This window comes from Myxocyprinus asiaticus, chromosome 21 (genome assembly GCF_019703515.2).
Source record: "Myxocyprinus asiaticus isolate MX2 ecotype Aquarium Trade chromosome 21, UBuf_Myxa_2, whole genome shotgun sequence".
Classification (NCBI taxonomy): Eukaryota; Metazoa; Chordata; class Actinopteri; order Cypriniformes; family Catostomidae; genus Myxocyprinus; species Myxocyprinus asiaticus.
Window position 1 is genome coordinate 11,810,432 of NC_059364.1, and position 26,730 is coordinate 11,837,161.

The 26,730-nt window shown below is 38.3% G+C and overlaps 1 protein-coding gene across 1 annotated transcript in view; it reads left to right on the top strand.

Moving 5' to 3' along the window:
- The first annotated feature begins 59 nt into the window (after positions 1–59).
- LOC127411653 (serine/threonine-protein phosphatase 2A 56 kDa regulatory subunit epsilon isoform-like) overlaps positions 60–26,730 on the top strand; it is a 54,760-nt gene continuing 28,089 nt past the window's right edge. Inside the window, exons 1-2 of the mRNA XM_051647366.1 lie at positions 60–416; positions 6,145–6,305. Coding sequence (XP_051503326.1) covers positions 6,149–6,305 — 157 coding nt within the window. The 5' untranslated portion in view covers positions 60–416; positions 6,145–6,148. The remainder of the gene's footprint in view (positions 417–6,144; positions 6,306–26,730) is intronic.

Sequence of the window (26,730 nt, forward strand, 5' to 3'; positions counted from 1 at the left end):
CGTCCCGAGGAATCTTCAAACCGACCAATGGCGTGGCGCTGTAGGCCCGAACCCGGCCAAGCAGGCTAGAACGTGTCCGTGTTATGTGTGCCATGGACTCAGCCCAGTAATATTGACAATAGGGCGAAAAGGGACAAAATTTCCCTCATAAATCATATTTCCTGGATAAATATAATCAATAAGCGCGGTGTGTGGATGTAAAAAAACACCCGGGGATGTTCTTATTTCAGCTGGAACCTTTTCTGTCGTCGGAAATTTGAGTGTTTGATGGGATTATTGCTGTGTGTTTGGCAGTTTTTAAGGCCAAAAACAGATTTGGTGTCTTTATTATTCTTTTGCTGCTGCTTCAAGAGGCATTGAAGGAGGAAAGACAGTTAAAAACACCCAAATCAGCTCCTCACATCGAAAACATCAAGGTAAATTTAATATTTCATGGGTTTTCTTTACCTCTGCAGCTCAAGTTTGGATCCGGTTCGGTCTGATGGTTCCTAGAAATTCAAGTAAATATCTCATACAAATGACTTTCACGTTAAAATAAATGAGGTTCATAGTGTGTACAGTTGTGTGAGGAGTGGTGTAGTGATTGTGAAGATAAAGACAGTCAAGAACTTGGAAAAAAGAGGGGAAAAAATTGACATTTTATACAGGTATATGTCTGACTGTTAAATAATCTTTGGGTGGGTGGATAAGTGAAAATTCGTGAGGAAAGCTTGTTCATCATCTCTGTGTGTGTGTGGGGTGGGGGGCGTTTGGTTTGTTTTTGTTGGTGTTCTGGAATGCAGTGGGACTTTATCATCTGCTGCTAATGTGTGTGTTCAGGCCCATCATTAGATCATGAACATGGATCATTTGCACTCATCTAGAGTCTAGATTCTAGATGCATTTAGCAAAAATTCCCTTGCCAAACTACTCTTGTGTATCTCTGAACTCTCTCTATGTGTGTGTGTATTATGGAGCAGCCTACCAAATACAAGCAGCCCTGATCATTACTTCTGCTGTCTGTGCCAACTTATTGCTTTGGCTCAGTGGCACCGTGACTCTGTGCCCTGTTACCATGGTCTGGTTCTCTTCAGCTGTCCTGCTGTTTGGCAGTGGAAATGTCTCATCATCAGCAACAACACTGTATGTTATTATCCTTAAGGTTATCCTTAAAGGAATATTCCAGGTTCAATACAAGTTAAGCTCAATCAACAGCGTTTGTGGCATAATGTTGATTACCACAGAAATTAATTTTGACTCGTCCCTTTGTTTCTTTAAAAAAAGCAAAAATCTGGGTTCCAGTGAGGCAGTTACAATGGAAGTGAATGGGGTCAATCTGTAAACATTAAAATACTCACTGTTTCAAAAGTATAGCCACAAGACGTAAACAATCTGTGTGTTAACATTTATTGTGAAAAAAAAACACATTTTCTGTGTAAAAAGTTATATCCAATTTTACTACTTTGTTCCCATGATGACATAGCACTGTAAATTCTAAAACCCTAAAACAATGGTAAAAATGACTATTTAACAACTTTACAGCTCAAATAGTACACAAGTTTTAACAGAAGAATTAATGTTAGTGCTTTTATAAAATTATAAGCTTCACATTTCTGCCTTTAAACCCTCCAAAAATTGACCCCATTCAATTCCATTGTAAATGCATCACTGTAACCTCGATTTTTGATTGTTGTTTTTTTTAACCAAGGGACGAGTCGAAATAATTTTTGTGGTAATCAACATTATGCCACAAATTCTGCAGATTGATCTTAACTTGTATTGAACCCAGAATATTCCTTTAAGTGCTTTGTTGTAGAGTCATGATAATCTAGCAGAGATTAGAGCCAGGGCATCAGTGACAATGTGTAATGGATTAATGGTTGGGCATGAGTGTTTCCTATATTGTAGTGACCATGTGTTCACTCCTTTGTCAGCCAGTCTGCTGGTTAAGCCCCAGGATATCTTTTTTATTTATTTTTTTATTTTTCACCCAATTTGGGTGTCGTGTAGTGATTCGCCTCAATCCGAGTGGCGGAGGATGAATCCCAGCTGCCTCCGCGTCTGAGACCATCAACCTGCGCATCTTATCACGTGCCTTGTTGAGTGCGTTGCCACGGAGACATAGCACGTGTGGAGGCTTCACGCCACCCACTGCGGCATCCGCGCTCAACTCACCACGCGCCCCACTGAGAACGAACCATATTATAGGGACCATGAGGAAGTTACCCCATGTGACTCTACCCACCCTAGCAACCGGGCCAATTTGGTTGCTTAGGAGACCTGGCTGGAATCACTCAGCATGCCCTGGGATTCGAACTAGCGAGCTCCAGGGGTGGTAGCCAGCATCTTTTACCACTGAGCTACCCAGGCCTCCAAGCCCCAGGATATCTTTATACCTGCAGGACTTTAAGCAGAGGTGAGCTTGCCGGACATCTGGGATTACCCAACCCGATCTCATGAAAAGTCATAAAAGATTTACGAGTTGGCTATTTCGTATGGTCTTGCACGATGTTGTTTGCATAAACTCGTACCGCTTCATCATGTGCAAATTCCCGGATGTGTAATGTGGAAGTAAGCGCGCGTTCCACGCACGAGGCGTTAAGGACATACTTATTAATATTATGCCCTTACCCGAACCCCTTATCTATACTTAACCAATCAGTAGAGTGTGTAAACATGATAGGAAGCTGTTGTGTGTGACAGAAGCAAGTAATTGTTGCGTATTAGATGGAAACGATATCCAGCGACGTCATTGGCTGTAGTGAAAGTCGAAGGAATTCAAACGAGTGCAATCGCACAATATCATACAAATTTAGAAAAGTCGTATGAATCCTGATGATTTCGCCGTGAGAGTGTGTTGACTTATCTCCCACTATTTAATAAACAAGCTCAGTGTTGCTGCAGTAGTTTTTTTTTAATTTATTTTATATATATATATATATATATATATATATATATATATATATGTGTGTGTGTGTGTGTGTGTGTGTGTGTGTGTGTGTGTGTTCTCCTGTGTGATTGTTGCTTGCATGTGAAATGCATTGTTCTTGTACATGAGAGAGAAGCTTTTTTTCATGTTTATAGGTAGTGATACTGCCAGGCCTCTTATTTCTGAGAACTGGAGAAGTGGCTTAGAAAAAAGATAGGCTATTGTTTGTGCCAAGCCACACAGGGCAGCATTATGGGATGTCATCAGTAGACACTGGCAGAATCTCATTTCTTTGATGTCTGCTAATTTAAACATTTCATTCCACAATAACAATGTTCTGAATGGTTGGATTAAAGAGCACACAGGCTTCAGACCATCCAATTCAGATAATGGGATTAAATGTAGTTTTCGATGCAAATTCAGTCTTGTCTGCCCTGAGACTTTTCATGCAATGAACCAAGTTAAAGGAATAGTTCACACAAAAGATCACACTGATCATTTACTTACCCTCATGCCATACCAGATGTGAATGACTTTCTTTCTTTCTTTCTGCAGAACACAAACAAAGATTTTTATAAGAATATCTCCGCTCTGTAAGTCCGTACAATGCAAGCCAATGGTAACAACTGGAGTCTTACGGATTACTTTTATGCTGCCTTTATGTGCTTTTTGGAGCTTCAAAGTTTTGATCACTATTCACTTGCATTGTGTGGACCTACAGAGCTGAAATATTCTTCTAAAAATCTCTGTGTTCTGCAGATGAAAGAAAGTCATACTCATCTGGGATGGCATGAGGGTGAGTAAATGATGAGAGAATTTTCATTTTTGGGTGAACTCCCTTTAATTCAGTATCAGCTTTAAAATGACTCTGACCACAAATGTTGGAAGAGGGAAAGTTTTGTCGGTCTTTCTCTGCTTCCTTTGCCTCCATCTGTTTTTTTTTTTTTTTTTTTTTTTTTTAAAGGCGAGGACTTGGTTCTTAGTCTCTATCTTCCTGTTTAAGCCTGTTTACTTCCTGTTAAACTTTTCTGCACTCCTCTCTTTCCAATGTCTCTCTATCTTTATTCCTTCACTTTTGTGTTGCAAATAAAGGTATTTTCGTATGCATAAATAATGACAGCATAGTTCTGTGTGTATGTGTGTCTTAGGCTCGTGAATAACTCGATCCAGAATCGCACAGTTAACAGAGTCTCTGTCCTGCTGGGTTCCGCACACCTTCTTCCATAAGAACAGAGTCAATTCTTTTCAGACTTTGTTCATGAATTTAATAGCATGCTGTATTATCTTTCACAGCAGTGTCAATTTCTGCCTGGATTCTCTTGTTATACAATTGCATTTCCTCCCTTTAGCCATTAGTGGTTTATTTTGTAATTACTGTTGATTTTGAATTGCAAACTTCAGTTCTGGGATTAGCACTGCTTACATTAGTCTTGAAAAAACTGCTGGTTAATGCAAAGACACAGTAAAAATACACTTATATCACTGATCTAAAGACCCCAGTGCAACTTATGGCTGTTTACATTTTCTGAAACAATTTAATCAGTCATTGACCATGTATACATGCATTCTTTTTAAATTAATTATTATTTACTCACCCTCCTGTTGTTCCCAACTTTTAAGATGTCATTTTTTTCTGTGGAACACAAAAGGAGATGTAAGGCAGAACGTTAGCCTCAGTCACCACTGACTTCCATTGCATGGAAAAAATATGCAGTGAAAGTGAATAGTGACTGAGGCTAATGCTCTACCTTACATCTCCTTTTGTGTTCCACATAAGAGTCATTTTCATTTCATTTTTGGATGAAATATCCCTTTAATTCTCATTCATGTCCTTGACAACAGCAGCACACGTGCACAATGATTGGAAAAATGTAGGTGCTTTTACCCGTCTGTATGTTGATTTATGTTCTTTAGAATTTATGTGATCCTGGCTTGTGTGTCCTTTCAATTCATTATTAAACATTGGGTCATTTAAAAGCTTACCTGGGATTTTGCTGCTACATTGTCAAAGTATTTTTTTTTTCTCAAGGTAAATATTCTCATTCAAAATGTAGCAGTGACTTATGTTTTCATATAGGGTGTATCAAATGCAAATATGAGATGGTAACTCACTTTAAAGGAATTTTCCGGGTTCAATACAAGTTAAGCTCAATCGACAGCATTGTGGCTTAATGTTGATTTTCACCAAAAAAAAAAAAAAAATGATAATTTCAAATAGTCCGTCCATTTCTTAAAAAAAAATTAAATAAAAATAAAAAGTACAGTGAGGCACTTACAATGGAAGTGAATGGGGCCAATTTTTGGAGGGTTTAAAGGCAGAATTGTGAAGCATATAATTTTATAAAAGCACATTCATTCTTCTGTTAAAACTTGTGTATTATTTGATCTATAAAGTTGTTTAAATCGTCATTTTAGGGGTTGTTGATATTACATCGGCATGGCAATGAAGTTGTAAAATTGGCTATAACTTCACACAGAAAAGATGTTAACACACATTTTTTTATGCCTTGTGGCTATACTTTTGAAATAGTGAGGATTTTAACTTTTACATATTGGCCCTAATTTACTTCCATTTTAAGTGCTTCAATGTAACCCAGATTTTTGCTCTTTTTAAAGGAGGGACGAGTCAAAATAATTTGATTGGTAATCAATATTATGCCACAAATGCTGTCAATTGAGCTTAACTTGTATTGAACCCGGAATATTCCATTAGGTGTTTGTCCTACTCACTCTGGTGGGCAACAGTGTTGCTCATTTTCAAATGGAATTTGCTGAAAGACAGCAGTTCAACACATAAACCATGATTTAATTGTGTTAATTTAGTCTGAGAACTAAGATATAGATCATGATTGGCTGATATTGCTTTCATTTTCAATCCAGTTTCTGTCTTAAGCCGTGGTCACACTTGGGTTTGAGCATGCACACCTTAATGGACAGAATCTGGTTTTAATTAATCATAAATCAATGGAGCGCAAAGTGAAGTGGGACCATGGCTTTATGCAAAATAATTACGTAAATAAGAAAAAATAACGCATATAATGTGAGGGTTAGTTGAATTTGCATTAAATCCTGTGATTGCAAAATCCTGCAGAGACTGATTGAAATGAGTTTTGGAGACAATTTGTATGTTGTCTTCATCAGCCTGCTTTTTGGAGAACTTGAAGTTTGGACCTGCTTCAGTGCCTCTGTTGCTGTGTTAATATGCTGTCATACACATCTCTCTCTGTCTTTTTCAGGGCTATGTCCTCCGCAGCCACCACTCCTCCATCAGTGGATAAAGTAGACGGATTGTCCCGGAAGTCTGTCCGGAAGGCCAAGCAGAAACGCTCTCAGAGTTCCTCACAGTTCCGCTCTCAGGGCAAACCAATTGAACTCACACCTCTTCCCTTGCTCAAAGGTGACACACACAATTACAAAGTGATTTCACAACCACTTTTCACTTGTTTTGTTGGTGTTTTAAAACATTTTTGTAACCCTTGTTGTTCATACAAAGTACAATGTAATTCCTGTCCAGATGGCTTCAGTAATTTGTGAATGTACATAGTTACCAGGGACAAAAAACTAAAAGTTTTTCATTTAGTTTTGGTTCAGAAGTTCCACAGCCTACTTTCTAAATGGTAACTGTTTAGAACAAAATAAAAGAACGGTTAATAATGTTCTTTTTAAAATGACAGTACTCTGCGCTAAGGGGTGGGTGAAATACCAATTTTAGTGTTGCCAGATCTTTCAAGAGAAACAAGCAACCTGATCTGGTAAAACAAGCCCAAAGTAAGCCACTTGCATAACCAAAATTAGCGAAAATAAGCAAATAAATGTTTTCTTGTGTGGTGGGTTTATCAGCATAGAAATCATAAGCATGCAGTTAAATATAATTTTAATTACAGATCTGCTTCTCAGTCAAAACTCGGCAGCATCAAATCTGTATTAATGCATCATATCTAACAATAATTCCGTGAAGACATGGAAACAACTGAGAAATGTTTTCATTGTATCTGGATTAGCCGTGCATGTATATATAGTAATTATACATAGTTGTTCATTCATTCATTCATTCACAGAATGCGACATCCACAACGGGCACTTAGGCAAAGAATTGTGTTATGCAGCGTGTCTTTCAGGATCAAAGCACGTGTTTAATTTTTTCGGGCAACATGAAGTTGTGTAGTTCCAAATATTTACTGTGATAAAACCTTTTGCCTTTTGGTTTCATGAAAAAATTAATGGAATGAAATTAACTGGTTATAACCGGTGACCAGTATTTAAAAATAAAGTTTACACTCTGGAACAAATGAAAATCACTATGTTCCTGTTTTCAGTTACATTCTACAAAAAATGTAGTTTTAGCTTCTTCTTTTTTTTTTCTTTTCGTCTTTAGTTTTTGTTTTTTGAACCGTTTTTAGTCCCTGGTAGTTATATTAAATATACACTGCTGTTCAAAAGTTTGGGGTCACTTGGCTGAAATGTTTCTCATGATCTTAAAAACCTTTTGATCTGAAAGCGTATGGTTAAATGTTTGAAATAAGTTTTGTAGACAAAAATATAATTGTGCCAACATATTAATTTCATTACAAAACTGAAATTGTATTAAATTGTTTTTTTTATTTTTTATAATGACTTGGACCGAATAATAAAGAAAAGCAGCCAATAAGTGCCCAACATAGATGGGAACTCCTTCAATACTGTTTAAAAATTATCCCAGGGTGATACCTCAAGAAGTTGGTTGCCGGGGGCCTGGGTAGCTCAGCGAGTAAAGATGCTGACTACCACCCCTGGAGTCGTGAGTTCGAATCCAGGGCGTGCTGAGTGATAAGATGCACGGATTGACGGTCTCAGATGCGGAGGCAACTGAGATTTGTCCTCCGCCACCCGGATTGAGGTCACTACGACACCATGAGGACTTGGAGCGCATTGGGCATTCCAAATTTGGGAGAAAAGGGGAGAGAAAAAAAAAAAGTTGGTTGTCAAGAGTACATTTCTAAAAATTCTTGGCAAAGGGTGGCTACTTTGAAGATGCTAAAATATAACATAGTTTTTATTTATTTTGGATTTTTTAGTCACAACATAATTCACATAGTTCCATTTCTGTTATTCCATAGTTTTGATAACTACTATTATTCTAAAATGTGAAGAAAAAAATACAAATAATAAAGAATGAGTAAGTGACCCCAAACTTTTGAATGGCAATGTACATCCAGCATACATGTAAGTGTCTGCTGTATTTTAACAAATCCCTTTTTAAATAAACCTTTTCTTAAATAATTAGGAGTCACAGAGCAGCAGTTGAGTTTTTCCTGTTGATTTCTGTATTATTGTGTTATGAAGGTCTCATTTCACATTTTTGAGTATAAAGACCCTGTCATCTATTTGTTATTTTGCTATCTATGACTGAAAGTGCTTTCACACATACAGCCTTTGCTGTAAGTTAAGTGTTTCATTGTGAAAAGGACCCGTTGTTGAAGTCAGTTTGGCTTTAGTAGTTGCAGTGTTTCCAGAAATGTTCTGTATCAATATGTGCGAACAAATCTGCTACATTAGAATTTTGATCACATGCGAAGTTAGGCCACTGTAAGGAAGAGATGCCCAAAACAGGGCCTGCAGGCCAAAGCGATGACCTTTGACCTGGCCCGCCTTGCCATATATAACGAGGAGGAAAAAAACATTTAAAAAAAAAAAAAAAAAAAAAGCTATTTAGGCAGCTTCACTGCATTGGTTAAGCAGATTGCAGAGTAATGTTTTTTTATGTTATGAAATCGTAAAGGAGGAAATCATAAAAATCAAGTTTGATTTTTGGCCCTTCATAGGAAACGTTTGGGCACCTCTGCTTAAAATGACAAAGTCTGCTACCAAAGAGTTTTAGCTGGTTAATTTTCTTGAAAACTTTAAACACTGTGTGTCTGTGGCGCTTTAAAAATTTGTGTCTTTGTTTTCAGCAACCTGCTTAGACCTTGTGAGTTGGGGGTGGGGCTATCTGACTGTTTGAACAGCAGCAGATGAGGGGCGTATTCGGAAATCTGTTTTGAAAACATAGGCCTTTATCACACTTCCGCGTTCGCAGAGCGGAAGCTTCACTTAGTAGCATAAAACAACTTCTGCTGCAGTCTGTTTCAATGGCAGTGCCCACAGCGTGGAATTATTATGGCCTATTTTATGTACAGTTCATCTCAAATACTTAATCTAAACAGACCTACCTCACCGTACAATCATTACTCAGGGATGATGAAGTAAAGAAAAATGGTGTCATGTTGTTTTATTATTTTAAACAGGATGTTTGTGAGCAAGAACCACTTCACAGAGTATAAGTATGTTTTTTTTATTAGATGAATGCAAGAATATAATACAAACAAGAGTACATTTACATATTAAAGAGCATTAGAACAAGACAGGGGTATACAGTATGTCACAAAAAAAAAATGTATATTCCGAGTAAAGATTATATTAGTTGGAGGACTTGCGATGATAATGATCACATTGCTTTCATGCACTTTATATAATCTTCATGTATGATATACGATCCATTTAAAAATGTTCAAAAAAAAAAAAAAACGTTTCCGTCCAAGAGTCCGATTACAGAAAATAACTGATTTAATCGTTATAAACGTGGAGTTATATCCTCGTGGTGTGAGTACGATGATTGAAGCGTCCACTTGCAAGTCGCAACCAATTGCAATGTAAATAAAACATAGAGATGAAACTGTCCCAGTGTCTATAACTGTATTATATTTACAAACGGGATATGAGCATGCTGCAATAGTGAAAACAACAACATTAAAACACTTAAACGCTGTCTCTTCTGACTTGAGTTGAGCACAATAATCCTCTGGGAGTAAGCTGAACAGTGCACGCAGCACCTCGTGAACTGGGAAAACTTTCCTGATAATCGCCTCGCTCAGATATTATTACACATTATAGTGCTAGATGAAACACGGTGAAGTGCTGAGTTACTCCAAAGAAATGATTAAATGGCTGATGTTTACTGCCAAGTGCATCCAAGTTGGCTTAATTTATTTAGAAAAACTGTGATCGTCCATAGACAGATCAATGGCCGGATGTTTGGATACAGTACTATTCGGAGCTGGATGTGATGACACATGGACTGTGATAAAAGCCTGTTCGGTGGTGCTAGTCGCTAGCCACCTTTTGCGGCATATACAGTGCATTCAGAAAGTATTCAGACCCCTTCATTTTATTCAACTTTTGTTATGTTGCAGCCTTATGCTAAAATGTTTTTTTTTTTTCTACACTCCATACACCCATAATGACAAAGCAAAAAACAGATTTTTTTAAATAACTTTTGATAGCAAATGTATTAAAAAGAAAACACTGAAATATCACATTGACATAAGTATTCAGAACCTTTGCTATGCCACTTGAAATTTAGCTCAGGTGCATCCCATTTCTCTGGATCATCTTTGAGATGTTTCTACACTTTGATTGGAGTCCACCTGTGGCAAATTAAATTGATTGGACATGATTTGGAAAGGCACACACCTGTCTTTATAAGGTCTCACAGCTGAAAATGCATATCAGAGCAAAAACCAAGCCATGAGGTCAAAGGAACTGCCTGCAGAGCTCAGAAACAGGATTGTGTCAAGGCACAGATCTGGGGAAGGCTACAAATTTGTTTTGGCTGCATTGAAGGTTACCAAGAGCACAGTGGCCTCCATAATTCTTAAAAGAAATTTGGAACAACCAGGACTCTTCCTAAAGCTGGCCGCTTGGCCAGACTGAACAATCGGGGAGAAGGGCCTTGGTAAGAGAGGTGGCCAAGAACCCGATGGTCACTCTGGTTGAGCTCCAGAGATCATGTGTGGAAATGGGAGAAACTTGCAGAAGGACAACCATCACTGCAACACTCCATCGATCTGGGCCTCTCCTCAGTGTAAGACACAAAAAAGCACCTAAAGGACTCTCAGACTGTGAGAAACAGGATTCTCTGGTCTGATGAAATGAAGACTGAACTCTTTGGCCTCAATTCCAAGCATCGTGTCTGGAGGAAACTAGGCACTGCTCATCACCTACCATCCCAGCAGTGAAGCATGGTGGTGGTCGTATCATGCTGTCGGGGTGTTTTTCAACGGCAGGGACTGGGGGACTGGTCAGGGCTGAAGGAAATCTGAATGCAGCAAAATACAGAGATATCCTTAATGAAAACTTGGTCCAGAGTGCTCAGGACCTCAGACTGGGCCGAAGTTTCACCTTCCAACAGGACAATGACCCTAAGCACACAGCCAAGACAATGCAAGAGTTGCTTAGGGACAACTCTGTGAATGTCCTTGATTGGCCCAGCCAGAGCCCGGACTTGAACCCAATCGAACATCTCTGGAGAGATCTGAAAATGGTTGTCCACCGACATTCCCCATCCAACTTGACAGAGCTTGAGAGGATCTGCAGAGAAGAATTGCAGAAAATCCCCAAATCCAGGTGTGCAAAACTTGTCGCATCATACCCCAAAAGACTTGAGACTGTAATCGCTGCCAAAGGTGCTTCAACTAAGTTCTGAGTTAAGGGTCTGAATACTTATGTGATATTTCAGTTTTTTCTTTTTAATAAATTTGCAAAGTTATTAAAAATCAGTATTTTGCTTTGTCATTATGGGGTATGGGAGTGTAGATTGATGTAAAAAATAATTTAAAATATTTGAGCAAAAGGCTGCAACATAACAAAATGTGAAAAAATGAAGGGGTCTGAATACTTTCTGAATGCACTGTATGTCAAAATGTATTATCTTGATCTAGCTAGCTGGCTGTGTTGTGGAAATAAATGTTGTCAAATTAAACATTTTGCATTCATTCCAATTATATAACTAGATTTCTGGCACAGCTGGTTAAAAGGTTTTTCTGGAAAATTACTTAAGAGATTTAACAGCATTTTGGTTATGGTATGTGAAGGGTAGCAATGTGTATAAAGCTGGAAAAGTTGATCCTTCAGTTTAATGGGTTTCATGTGGGGAATTGGCTTACTTTATGTCATGTGTTATGAAGAGTGCACAGTGATAGGGCTGGGCGATTAATAAAATTTTCTTTTAAATTATGATTTTGGCTTCCAAGGATTATGAAAACAAGACGATCGAGCCCCAGCGTTATATCTTTAAAGCATCCTTTAATAAAGCTCAAATAATAAGGAAGTGGGTTATGATAATAAACTCTGAAACTGGCATTTCTCTGTGCGGTCAGCCCCGCGTCTATGAGTTGCGTGAAGTGGCCGGGGAAGAGATTGAATCTTCTCTCGGCTGAGGCACTCTCTGGCACGTGGACTCTCGTCACTCGCGTGCGTTTGCTGCAGCTAGATTATAACATGATGGCTTGCAACGTAGTGAATCATAATATATGTGTCACGTTCACTGTGTGTATCTTATCATGAAGAAAATAGGTGATGCGCAGCTCTATTATGAAGAGAAAGTTTGTTTTTTGTGAGTTAAAGATGGATCGAAGTGAACAAAGGTGAGAGATTGTAGTCTTAGCCCATTATACACTGGAACAAAGTATGTTTTTGATTAGTCTTTTTTGGCTTGTTTTCCAAAATAATATTTAAAACTACTTTTAAAACAACGTACATTTACTTTAGGAGCTATACTGCAGAAGAAAAAATTGTTATCGGAAAATGTTGAATACAATATTTAATCAGGGCTCGACATTAAAGCTTGTCCGGGACAAGTGGATTTTTGAAGGGGAAAGTGAAAGAGAATTTTACTTGCCCGATCGGACAAGCAGACTGATTAAAACGTTAATAATGAAAAAATAACCAGCTATATTTGTGATAGCCTAGGCCTGTGTCACTTATTACAAAGTTCTTATTCTGCTGTTGAAAGTAATCCAGAGCACATAATTTTATAATTCGCTAGCGATCTAGTAACAGCTGTGACCTGTTTGATTGACAGGCGGCATATGTGTGTGTGCTGAACATGCGCCTCCAGTGCCGTTCTAAATGCATATTATAAGTGAACCGAACTATTGAGCATCTACATCTGAGATGTTGTTCGTGAGTAGCACTCAAATATTGCGCACCGCGTGAAGGTGTGTGTAAACAGAGCAGCGCCATTCACTGATGCTCTGGAGCTGTGCGTGCATTTTATATATTTACTTATTAAACACAGCCTTTTGTGATTCACAGAGCTATCACACGTCTTCAGATGGCTTTGAATAAAATGCACGAGTCATGTGAACTACTTTAATGGTGTTTTTATGGTTCTTTTATGTCATTTTTTGAGCTTGACACTAACGAACATGACTAACACACAGTGTTGGATTTGGATCGGGCTCTTCGGACCGATACCCGATCCGTTTAAAAGCTTCAGTATCGGAGCCGATACCGATCCAGGTATTGATTGATCCATCCCTAATAATCATACAGTGAAGACCAGTAGTAGTTTTATGTTGCATTTCATTCTGAATGTTTCCTTGAATACTTGATAGCCTACTGCTGTTAAAAACTCTTAAAGATGTTAAAAAAGTACAGAATTTTCTTAATTTGTATTTTTTGTTCTATTATTTATATTCTTTGCTGTTTTTTATTGTTATTTTATTACTGACTGTTTACTAGTCTTGAATAATTGCTTAAGAACTTGAAACTATTTTCCATAATTAAAATTTTAGTGTCATTATTTGTTGTGGTTTTGAAGCTGGCATTGAGTGACAATACTGCTTGCTTAGTATGTTTTTAATATGTCAAAGAGTGTGCAATATCTTTCAATTAGTAGTATGCTACATATTTGTCACTTGACCCTATTATGTGCAAGTGCTTTCCGGTTACAACACGTTGGAAATAATTTGGTATATGTCTTTCACAGTGGAAAAGAAAGATCAAGTCGAATAAATTGCATTGTGGGATTCAGTATTGCTACTGTTTATATGCTGCAGATTTTTGCAAATGTATGTCACATGGGTTTTCTATGGATACGGAGTTGACTTCTGAATTGTACATCTAAACTTGTCTGTACTTGTCTAGGTAACACAAGTGTTGTTTATGAAACTTTACAGAGTTCAAGTGCAGATCTAAGGTTTTTCCTTTGTATCCTATTGAACATAGTGATGCAAATAATGTGGATCATATTGTAAATACAGTGGGGTTCAAAAGTCCACATTGAAGATATGGCATTTAAGTCTTTATTTAAATATCGAAATAATCTGTTTAGGATTTTGAAAAATTTCAAACAAAAAATGTTAAGACAATATCAATGAGAAATATTTACGATTCTCTTGGTTGCTAAGCAAGTTTAAGACATTGGCTACACTTACATGTACACCAATACTCTTGATTATTGCTGAGAAATGTGATGTTTTAATACTTTTTTATAAAAAAAAAAATTACAAAAAACATCTTGTTGCAAATATGTATCTTTAAATACAGTTTGGCATAAGGAAAATTGAGTCAGTTTGTGAGTCTTTTTTGAAAGATTTATTGAAAGAAATGGTTAATAAGAGTAAATTCCAACCACACTGGATGTCTCATTTGATTCACTCAAAAGAATTGGTTCATAAGAGTCATTTGTTTATCAGATTACACTGGTTGCTCTGTCTGTTTTGATTCACTAAAGAGAATCGGTTCATAAGAGTTACTTTGTGAATCGGAATACACACGCTGGATGTTATGTTCCACCCATAAGGACAAACTCATTTGAAAGGTGTACTCGCTATTTATTTGCGGAATACGGTCTTTTTATCTCACCAACATTTAATTTAAGACTGCAAATGGATAGGGGGGCCTGGGTAGCTCAGTGCTCCCTCTTGTGGACTAAGGAAACAACGTCAGTTTAAGAATCAGCTGACTTTAAAATTAGAATATTATTATTTTATATATATATATATATATATATATATACACACAAAATATTTAAAATATTTAAGGTAAAAATTCGAATTTAGTTGCTCTGCTCAATTGACAGCCCTATATTCAACAAATCTTACTGCAACTATCATTACTCTAATTATTAGCATAATCGCAATATCATAATCACAATATTCTGTTTACATGAGCCTTAATCACATTGTTAATCACATTATGAGAGTGCATGTAAACGTAGCTATATTGACTATTTTAACTTCTTTGTACAGAAGATCAGATTGTTTCCATTGAAGTCCACAAGATGATGCTCTTTTGAACACTCTCAGATCTTGATCGATAACATGGATCATCAGGTTTTGCACAAACTTCATGAGTCCATATCAGCTCGAATGAATACTGTCATTAAAGCAAAAGGGAAACAAACCAAATACTAACAAATTCACGTTTATACTCAAATTGTTATGCTGAAATAAATTGTAATGGAAAAATGTATTTAATTAGAAAAATGCAAAATAGAAGCATTTTCACAAGTGGACTCAGACTTTTGAACCACCACTGTATGTTTCTTGGTTTAGTGATTCACGCTCCATTGCTGTAGGAGACGACAACGAGAGACCCTCACTGTAACTCAAGGCCCTTTCCCACTGGCAGTACTAAAGCCTGTTTTAGGTACTTTCTCCTGGGACTAGTATTTTTCGTCGCTTTCGCGCCTAAGGAACTATAGTTCCTCAGAGCCGTTTTTGGGGGATTTTTAGTTCCTACTCAGGAGTAGGTGCTTTGGGGGCGTATAGGGACTGTGGTAGGTGCAGCAGCATGTAATTGGTCAAAAACCTATGACGCACAAAGCATTGAGAAAGGAGAGGAGTCCACAGCCTCCATTTGTAAACAACTAGCTGCTAGCATACTACTCAGAGGATTTTACAATTTCCTTAACAGAAATAAAATAAAACCAAAAAAGTATCCAAATAGAATCACCCATTTCGTGTGTGTGTGTGTGTGTGTGTGTGTGTGTGTGTGTGTGTGTGTGTGTGTGTGTGTGTGTGTGTGTGTGTGTGTGTGTAACTTCGTTGGGAGACACGCTTTGAGTTTTCATCGCATCTGTACTGTTTGTACTGTTTGACTATACAGAAAATAAAGTGATTTCTGTTTTACTACATCAAATTTTTCCTGGGATGACGGATTTAAATAATCAGATGTTTATCGAGAGTGGGTAATTGAACTCTATTATACACCAAACCTTCATGAAATCTAGTTTACATGAGGTAAGTATTGTGTGCCTGTTACTGTGTGGTAACTTGCATCATGATGTATTTTTTTTGTCAGTGAGTGAGTATTTCAAGACAGTAATTTATGTAGAGTCATAAAAATCTTTATGGTAAAAGATTGTGTTGATAAATAGGTTTATAGTGCTTTCAACATGTTGTCCACTAAATTCACTAAATGGTCGATATTAGATGACGTCACTACAGTGGTAACTATGTGAATGCGAGTGCAACAGGGGAAAAGTCTCCTCAGGTGTTCCGTTCATCATACGAGTTCTCATCTAGAAAGATACTAAAGTACCAGGACTGTAGGTGGGAAAGGGCCTTCAGATGCAAAGTCCTATCAAATACTTGCTACTCCAAATCTTTGCTGAGAACTCAAGTAAATGGAGTTCACCTGCTGTCAACATCGCACACAAGCAGAAATAAGCAGTTTCACTGAGAGCACATGCAGAGCTTAAAGTTTTGTGTCAGTTGGCCATGTGCCTGAAGAGCCTGTTTTTTTGTGGAGTGTGTGTGTGTGTGTGTGTGTGAGTGAGAGAGAGTGAAAACGTGGGTGTGCAGTCATGTGCCTTGCATGTGTCCATTTGGTCTGACTCAATTTTTCTTCTTTCTTTGGAGTTACAAAACCATAGACATCTACAAACAAACGCACACTTACAAACATCTCAAATCTGCAGAAGTGTAACTAAACTTGCTTTCAATGTATAAATATGTGGTTTGTTTACACTGACTGACTTGCAGCAAATTGTTTTGTTTGACCAAATAACCTTTGGTTAAAGTCGGTGCACAGAGCGGTCAAACAGGTTGATTTAGTGTTTGTAAAGTGCGTCTGATTGGCCGTCGCCGAGGTAGCTGCCCTCCCACAGAGGCTTTGTCTGTTTACCTCTCATCGTAAATGAATGCAAAATGCAATCATTCACTCTTCAAAGAACAGAGCAGATAGTGTTATATGTGCTTTAAAGGCAACACTGTGTTGTCAAACTTTGCAGTTTCAGCTGGAGGTTTTGAACTGCGTGTTAGCCAGAACGTTACTACGATTGTTTAGCGTGTGACGCTGATGTCTGAGTTATTGAATATGAAAGTTATTGAATATTTATGATATTCAAGTTATCAAAGTGATCGACTTCTGATTGGTTAGATCCAGTTATTGATGACAGAACATACTATAGTTCATCGCCCATAAACCAAGAAATGGAGCAGGTGTGACTGAAAGTGTTGCCACTCTTTTGGTGACCTTTGCCCCCCTGCAGTGCATTCAATAAGGATTATGGGATGGAGGTACAGCAGGGATCAAAGCATCTCACCCCCTGCAGAGGTCACCCATCTAAGGTCATAGAGATGGGTGTGTGAGTGACAGAGACAGAAATGATCGATCATAAAAATGATGATCGATAATGATTGTGCGTGACATGACTAAACCAAATTCGAAATTCAGTGACAACTATACACAAAAGTGTTAAAGAGGGGCCATATTTGGTTACTGACTAGCTTTTTGCTAAACATTTCCTTTTGTGTTCTCCAGAAGGGTGAGTAATTTATGACAGAATTTTCATTTTTAGGTGAACGGTTCTTTAGAAACGATTCTTTAGAACTTAAGAAACAAATCATGAAAAGCAAGAAGGGCTACTAATTTATGTGCTCTCTGATAGAAGTCTCAAGCTGGCATGAAAACCCAGTGGTCAGTAGATGGCACTGTGGTATTATAACTTTCACAGAGACTTGCAACCTTTGGCCCTGAGTAGTGTTTCTCTCTTCTAGTTGTCTAGATGCATCTGTTATACAAACGGTCCACCTTATATCTTCCTCATGTCTGTGACCTTCTGCCCTGCTGTTCCAGTCACCTGAGATCACCGGTTCTTTCTAGGAGATAATTGATCAAATTTATGTGAGAAATTATGGGATGGATTGACCAGTCGAGTTGCTTACTAGTTGCAGATCACATGACTTCAGTTGTGCTTTTCTTTTATATGGCATCAGCGAGAGAGAACAAAAGTGGTGGGACAATTTTATTATATGATTTTATCATTTAATTTAGGGCTTAATAAAAAATATAAGATATTACAATTACAGCTGACGCAATTAACTAATCGTGAAAAGTGTCAATTAAAGCATTCCATTTAGGTCTCCATTTTTTTGTCCATTGTGTGTATGTATGCTATGGCAAATCAGAGGTGTTTAAATTAGCTTAAATGCATATCAGTAATGCTCATTTTCCATGTAGAATTTACTCAGAATTGCAATAACACTTGTTTTTCATGCAATTACAATAATAAAGCCACTTTCTACAGATCTTAAAAAGTGCTCCATACCACCCTCAGATCTGAAACCTACCATAATCTCTTACATCATCATCAAATGGCAAATAGAATGGGATCAATGTATTACAAACAAATTGCATTAAATAAACCCTGTAGTGGGCAAAATACGGATCTTTATTCGCTGGGATCAGATAATTTACACCTGCTGCCAAATAGGACATTCCAGACTCACATACATATTTAATATCAGATGAAGATCCACCATTATGCACCGCATGCCAGAATCCACTATCTTTGAAGCATATTTTATTGGATTGTGCTGGTTTTATTTCTTTTAGGAAATTATTTTCTCAGCAAATACTTTTGAAGAGATTTTTAACAAAGTCAACCCTGAATCAGTTTTAGAGTTCTTATGGAATAAAATCAATAATAAAACCTTATATAGGTTTTTAATTACTCTAACTTTTAACATATTTTTACTTGTTTTTCGCCATGGAAGCTGGCATGGCGTAAAATCAATAACTAAACAAATAACTAACAATAAAAAAGCAATTCAGTAATAGTCTTCAGCTTGTTTTGGATGTGTAGCCAACATAAAGAATTAGGCATGCAGTTAACTCGCACAAAATAAGTATTTTAATTAAAATTTGATTAATCTAAATGAATAATCGCAATTGCAATATCAAGGGAAATAATTGACAATTATGATTTTTGTCTTAATTGTGCAGCCCTAGTTTAAATTAACATTTTGACACAATTTTCCTTGTTTCGTCACCGTTTCCCTTTTTTCATGTCCATTTTGTCATGTCCGTAACACAAGTTATTTTCCTGATCTAAACATGGGGGGGGAAGTGTCTTTACTGAAAACCTGCTAATTTCTGGACTCTATCTGCAGGGTTATATGAGTACTTTCTAGATCAACTTTAAACAAGTGAATTTATTTTACATTTTCACTATGTTGAGAACTTGGGACTCAAGAACCTGGGACTCAAGATGGCGCCGAGTATGGCTGCTGCGTTGCGAGCTCCGACATGATATAGTAGTGTTTTGTTTGTTTTGTTCACAATTCTTATGTTTTTTGTCTTGGATGTTGTCTGCCTTATTGTCTAAGACAGACAAACACTTTTGGACATTGGTTCAGCAATTTCACACCGTAAATTCGGACTTCACATTCCTCAATGCCGACCCGCTGTTTGCAAACACGCAAGCGGAGCCCTTTGTCTGGGCAGCACGGCCGCGGAAACGCAAAAGGAAAAGGGGAAACAGAGCCGGCTTTCTCATCAGAGTAAGACACCGCGCAAATCGACCCCTGCTACCCACTATTCTACTGGCAAATATTCAGTCTCTGGATAACAAGCTCTGCGAGCTGAAAGCGCGGATCTCTTTCCAACGAGATACAAGGGACTGCTGCATTATCTGCCTTACGAAAACTTGGATGTCTGCGGAGATTCCAGACTCAGCCATTGAACCCGCGGGGTTCTCTGTGCACAGAGCGGACAGAGCAAAAGACCTCTCAGGTAAAAGCAGAGGAGGTGGTGTATGTTTTATGATCAACAAATCCTGGTGTGATCAGAGGAACTTCATTCTATCAAGTCTTTCTGCTCTCCTGATCTGGAATTTCTCATGCTTCTGTGTCGACCATTCTGGCTACCGAGGGAGTTCACAGCGGTCATTATCACAGCTGTGTACATTCCCCCACAAGCCGACACAGACCGGGCACTCAAGGAACTGTATGGGAGTATAAGTGAGCAGGAAACCGCGCACCCTGAGGCCGCGTTCATTGTGACTGGGGACTTTAATAAAGCCAGTTTAAAATCAGTCGCACCAAAATACCACCAGCACATTAGTTTCAACATACGAGGGGACCGGGTTTTGGACCATTGCTACTCTCCCTTCCGGGATGGCTACAAATCCCTCCCCCGCCCACCATTTGGCAAATCGGACCACTCTTCCATTCTGCTTCTGCCCGCTTACAGGCAGAAATTGAAACAGGAAGCACCCACCCTCAGAACGATCCAGTGCTGGTCGGACCAATCAGATTCTACGCTACAAGACTGTTTTGATCACATGGACTGGGAGATGTTCCGGTCCGCCTCTGATGACGACATCGAGCTTTACGCTGATAGCGTAATGTGTTTCATCAGAACGTGCGTAGAGGATGTGGTTCCGACCAGAACAATACGAATCTATCCGAATCAGAAACCTTGGATTAATAGCGATGTTCACGTGGCACTTAATGTGCGGCCCTCCGCTTTTAATTTTAATAAACAAGCCAGTTATGCCCTCCGAAAAGAACAGCAAACAGCAAAACGTCAGTACAGGAACAAGATTGAAGGACAGTTTAACACCACCAACTCTAGAAGCATGTGGCAGGGAATTAACATCATCACGGACTTTAAAGGGAATAAAAACTCCGCCATGAACACCACTGCCTCTCTCCCGGATGAGCTAAATACTTTTTATGCTCGTTTCGAGGGAAATAACACCGCCCTCGCGTAGAGAGCTCTCGCGGCTGAAGCTACAGAGGTTAGTTCACTCTCCGTCTTTGTAGTGGATGTAACCCGATCCTTCCGACGGGTGAATATCCGCAAAGCCGCGGGCCCAGACGGCATTCCGGTTTGTGTCATCAGAGCGTGCGCGAACCAGCTGGCTGGTGTTTTTACGGACATTTTCAACCTTTCCCTCTCTTTGTCTGTAGTCCCCACATGCTTTAAAACATCCACCATTGTGCCTGTTCCAAAACAATCAAAAATAACTTGCTTAAATGACTGGCGTCCTGTTGCTCTGACCCCCATCATCAGCAAATGCTTTGAGAGACTAATCAGAGATTATATCTGTTCTGTGCTGCCTCTCTCTCTTGACCCGCTGCAGTTTGCTTACCGCAACAACCGCTCCACTGATGATGCCATTGCATCTACAATACACACTGCTCTCTCCCACCTGGAAAAAAGGAACACTTATGTGAGAATGCTGTTTGTAGACTACAGCTCAGCATTCAACACCATAGTGCCCTCCAAGCTAGATGAGAAACTCCGGGCTCTGGGCTTAAACAGCTCGCTGTGCAGCTGGATCCTGGACTTCCTGTCAAGCAGACGCCAGGTGTTTAGAATGGGCAGCAACATCTCATCACTGACCCTCAACACTGGAGACCCGCAGGGCTGTGTTCTCAGCCCACTCCTGTATTCCCTGTACACACATGACTGTGTGGCAACTCATAGCTCCAATGCCATCATTAAGTTTGCTGATGACATGACGGTGGTAGGTCTGATCACTGACATTGATGAAACAGCCTACAGAGAGGAGGTGCACACTCTGAAACACTGGTGTCAGGAGCACAACCTCTCCCTCAACGTCAGTAAGACAAAGGAGCTTGTGGTGGACTTCAGAAGAAAAGACAGAGAACACAGTCCCATCACCATCAATGGAGCAGCAGTGGAGAGAGTCAGCAGCTTCAAGTTCCTGGGTGTCCACATCACTGAGGAACTCACATGGTCCATCCACACTGAAGTCGTTGTGAAGAAGGCTCATCAGCACCTCTTCTTCCTGAGACAGCTGAGGAAGTTTGGAATGAACCACCACATCCTCACACGGTTCTACACCTGCACTGTAGAGAGCATCCTGACTGGCTGCATCTCCGCCTGGTACGGCAATAGCACCGCCCACAACCGCAAAGCACTGCAAAGGGTGGTGTGAACTGCCAGACACATCATCGGAGGTGAGCTTCTCTCCCTCCAGGAAATATATATAAGGCGGTGTGTGAAAAAAGCTCGGAGGATCATCAGAGACTCCAGCCACCCGAGCCATGGGCTGTTCTCACTGCTACCATCAGGTAGGCGGTATCGCAGCATCAGGACCCGCACCAGCCGACTCCATGATAGCTTCTTCCCCCAAGCAATCAGACTTCTGAACTCTTGATCTCCCACGATCAAATACATCAGCACTGCACTTTATTACCCTTACTCTTATATCTCACACCGGACTGTCATAAATTATATTATTATTATATTATATTCTCTCTTAACAACTGACTATCAACCGACAGCCTGAATGTCAATATAGTACAATACTGTACATTCTATATATACTATATATACTTTTTTATATATTTTTATTTTTTATTTTTATTGAATAATGTGTATCTATATAGTGCGTATTGTTTACTGTACAGTGTATGTTATTATTTGTATATTGTTGAGTGTAATTATGTGCATATCAGATGTTTAAATTGTGCTGTGTTAATTTGATGTTATTGTAAATTGGTACTGTCTCATCACTGTCACGACTGCTATGTTGATCGGAACTGCACCCAAGAATTTCACACACCATTGCACTTGTGTTTATGGTCGTGTGACAATAAAGTGATTTGATTTGATTTGAACTTCCTGTGTGGTGCACTTTTTGTGCATTTATTTTGCATACTTCTAACTTTGATTTCTGTAACCATTTAAAAAAAAAAAAATTATTCTTGAAAAGCAAATATTATTTAAATCATGTTGTAGTTACTTTTTAGTTGATTACATTTAAAGTTTAAGAATCAACATGAATCATATGTTTGTTGTAATTTTTTTTTTTTGCCGTTTCGCCAAACCCTACTTTCCACAAACTGTGTCCCACTATATTTGCATAGCGGTTGTTTTATATGATAGCATAACCTGTAACCAGTTGGTCGTCAGGCCTCTGATGGTGTATTTGGGCTGTGTCCAAAGAAGAGATCCAAGCAATCCATTTGTAATTTATTAAATATACTCAGATGATTTGGAATTGAAAGCTTGTGAATCAAAATCGAATCATGATATCTTGATGTTTCATGATCTGTCGAATCATAGCATATGTATCGTAGGGCTGGGCGATACATCGAATACCCATGATATAATCGCGATGATTTTGCTGACGATGTAAAATTCAACAATATCGTGAATATCGTGATAATTTTAATGAGGCTTTTATTATGGCCATTAAGTTTCATAGAGTGCATCAGTAGACTAATTTCACAATCCTTCAGGGATGTTTAAATCAAAATAACATGAAAATGGAGATATGATTATATGTGATTTAACTAGCAAAGGCTGCGATTAAAGACAGATAAACATGGTCTGTGTGCGCTTCAGAATGAACTGGTGACACGCTGTTCTGTGTGCATGCGCGGGGGCTCGTGTTTTTAGCGCAGTTCACCTGAATTGTGAAGTACTGCAGGTTTAAGCATTTGCGCAATTCCAAACATTTGTAACCGTTATCAAGTTAATATACAAATCTACAAACGCGGAACAGTAAAGGAAATTTTGACAGCGGTTTACAAGGAGTGAAACTCAACTGTCAAACAAACATTGCCCTTTCTGTTTCAAAATAAAAGCTCCTGGTGAAGGTGAAATAAACACGACTGCATGCAGTGTCAAAATAAAAACCCCAGTTTAGGGTGAAGTAAATAGGACAGAAATTCAGTTGAAGTCAGAAGTTTACATACGCTCTTCCTGCCTCCTCCTCCACCACGCGTGACCTTACCAACGAGCTTACGTCATCCCTCTCATGAGCGCAGGTCACGGAGGTGTACGGAAGTGAACATTTGTAGTTAAAAAGTATATAAGTATTGTTTCGTTTTTAAAAAATAATCAATAGTTTGGGTTCAGAAGAACTTTATTTGTCGACTGGAGTCATGTGGATTATTTTGATGCACCCTAAATATGCATTTTGGACCGTCAAAAAATGGAGTACATTCACATGCGTTGTTTAGAGGAGGAGACCTGAAATGAAATCCTAAAAATCTTAAATTATGTTTTTATGAAGAAAGAAATTCAGATACATCTTGGATGGCCTGAGGGTGAGTAAATTATCAGCAAATTTTCATTTTTGGGTGAACTATTCCTTTAAGGACAACAAAGTCAAAGTACTGGAGTGGCCACACAAAGCCCTGACCTCAATCCGATAGAACATTTGTGGGCAGAACTGAAAAAGCATGTGCGAGCAAGAAGGCCTACAAACCTGACTCAATTACACTAGTTCTGTCTGGAGGAATGAGCCAAAATTCCAGCAACTTATTTTGAGTAGCTTGTAGAAGGCTACCCAAAACGTTTGACCCAAGTTAAACAATTTAAAGGCAATGCAACCAAATACTAACAAAGTGTATGTAAACTTCTGACCCACTGGGAATGTGATGAAAGGAATAAAAGCTGAAATAAATCATTCTCTCTACTATTATTCTGACATTTTGCATTCATAAAATATAGTGATCCTAACTGACCTAAGACAGGGAATGTTTTCTACGATTAAATATCAGCAATTGTGAAAAACTGAGTTTAAATGTATTTTGCTAAGTTGTATGTAAACTTCTGACTTCAACTGTATATTAATTTATCTTTAAAAAATCTTATCCTGAATATAATAATAATTCAGTATTATATTATAATAATAAACTTGACTGGGTTCCACAGTAATAATTTAGTACTATGCAATATTCATCTGGTTTCCAAAAAATAAGTGAAGTAGTTTTTGCACACCTTGTTCATTTACCAAAAAAAAAAAAAGTTGTTTGTTAAAATGTCTGAAGGTAAATAAGATTTTTATTAAAATGTATTAATTTTATTTTGATTATGTAATGCAAGTATAAACGTGCAAATCTATGAAAATGATTCCATTTTACTCTCCCTTGTGTTCATTTAGTGAAAAACTGTTGGAAACATGCCTTCATCATTTTTAAATAGATTTGTATTTAATGCCTTTGAAATATTAATTCTACATGGCTACAATGGCTGTTTAAATGAAATGATGGTTCCTCTGATTTAAAAAAAAAAAACACTTTTAAGCTATTTCAGAGCAAAAACATAATTATCCAGATATATATAGAATATCGTCAGGTTGCTGAAAAATATCGAGATATAAATTCTGAAGCCATATCGCCAAGCCCTAATGTATCGTGATGTACCACAATTGGTATCATATTGTGAGGTGGCTGGCGATGCCCAACCCTGTGCTGTATGGTGTGTCATTGACATAAGGTAAACATTTCACTGGCTAGTCCATTACCTTTCAGGACATCTAGTCGAATAGTTTAAATAAGTATTCATGCAAGCCCTTGTGTGATAAATGCTCATTTGCAATTTTAGAGTCTTGTAAATTACACATTACCATTTTATCCTTCAGAATGTGTTCTGTGTTATCTTTTTCTACTGTTTTTATGCTTTTGTTGGGCAACGTGTTCTAGTTGTCCACCATATATAAATTTACACCCTAATGACTTGCACAGCGGAGCCGTACATACACCTGAAGTATGATATTTTACCACCACCACACACAGACAAATCCTCGGCGTGCCATTCCCATCGTAAACCCCTCCTCCTTGTGGTCTGCGTTGAGCCTTTGACCTTGCGGGCATGAGAGTTTAAAATGAGGAAGGCAGAAAATAGAACATTAGACAGAGATCCCGTCCGTGTTTCCGCGGGCTCAGCGTGGCCCTGCGACACCTGATCTCATGAGTTTCTCTCTGGATCTGGGCACTGTACAAACAACATACACATGACACAGCCTTGCAAACAGAGATCAGTGATTTACATTTTTTGAAACACTTTTGCCACCAACTAATTACTGGTTCCTTGAAGTGATTGACAGTGAGAAAGAAGAAGGGTGAAATCCAGAGAAAGAGAGAGACCTCTTTAAATGAGTTATGATTTAGAAGAGGGCTCTAGGTTTGTGTTATTCTGCATCTCTTAGAGTGTTGTCTTCTGTGTCTTGTGGCATTTTGGTGGTTGGTTTTGACCGGATGTAGACACGTAAGACCAGTGGGCGGACTGGAGCAGGTGTGTCTTTTTTGGGATTGAAGGTTCTGCCCGTCGAGTCAGTGTTGTCTCAGGAAATATCTATACTGATGTTAAATGATGATTGTTTTTATTCTTGAGTGCAGAACATTCTGTAATGCCTGTTAGTATGTTAGACACAAACATAATTCATCACTTTTGCAGGTGTAACTCCAGCGTGTTCAGTAATAGTTGTGCTCATGGTTTGTATCGGTTTTATAGGACAAGTTAGAATGTTCTAATTAGGAATTTGGCTTCACAGTTTCTGAATTTGCTTTGTCAGTACAAACAGTGCTAACAAATCGCTCATTCACTGTTTTTCTTTTCAAGTGAATCACTGGAATCAATAGGAGAACTGGACTGAATTGATCAGGAGCAGTCTTGTTTAAATATATTATTTATTAAGGCATGGTGTTATGACAGTATACACTGATGTTCAGGGCTGTGTATCCATACAGATTTCTGTTTTGATTCGATTACTGATTCACCAGCTTTTGATTCACTTTTCAACACGATTTGATTGGATTCTAATTCATTTGGGTATATTTTAATTATGATGTCAATTTTGCTTACAGTATGAAAGAAATTCTCTCTTAACTAACGCTGTAAATTATACAGTTATACATTTCTAAATTGGCACCTTATGAAAATATTAATAAAAAAAAAAATTTAACAACTGGGCCCAAATATGCCCATGCAGTTTATTTGCTATTTATTTAACGTGTAATAATCAA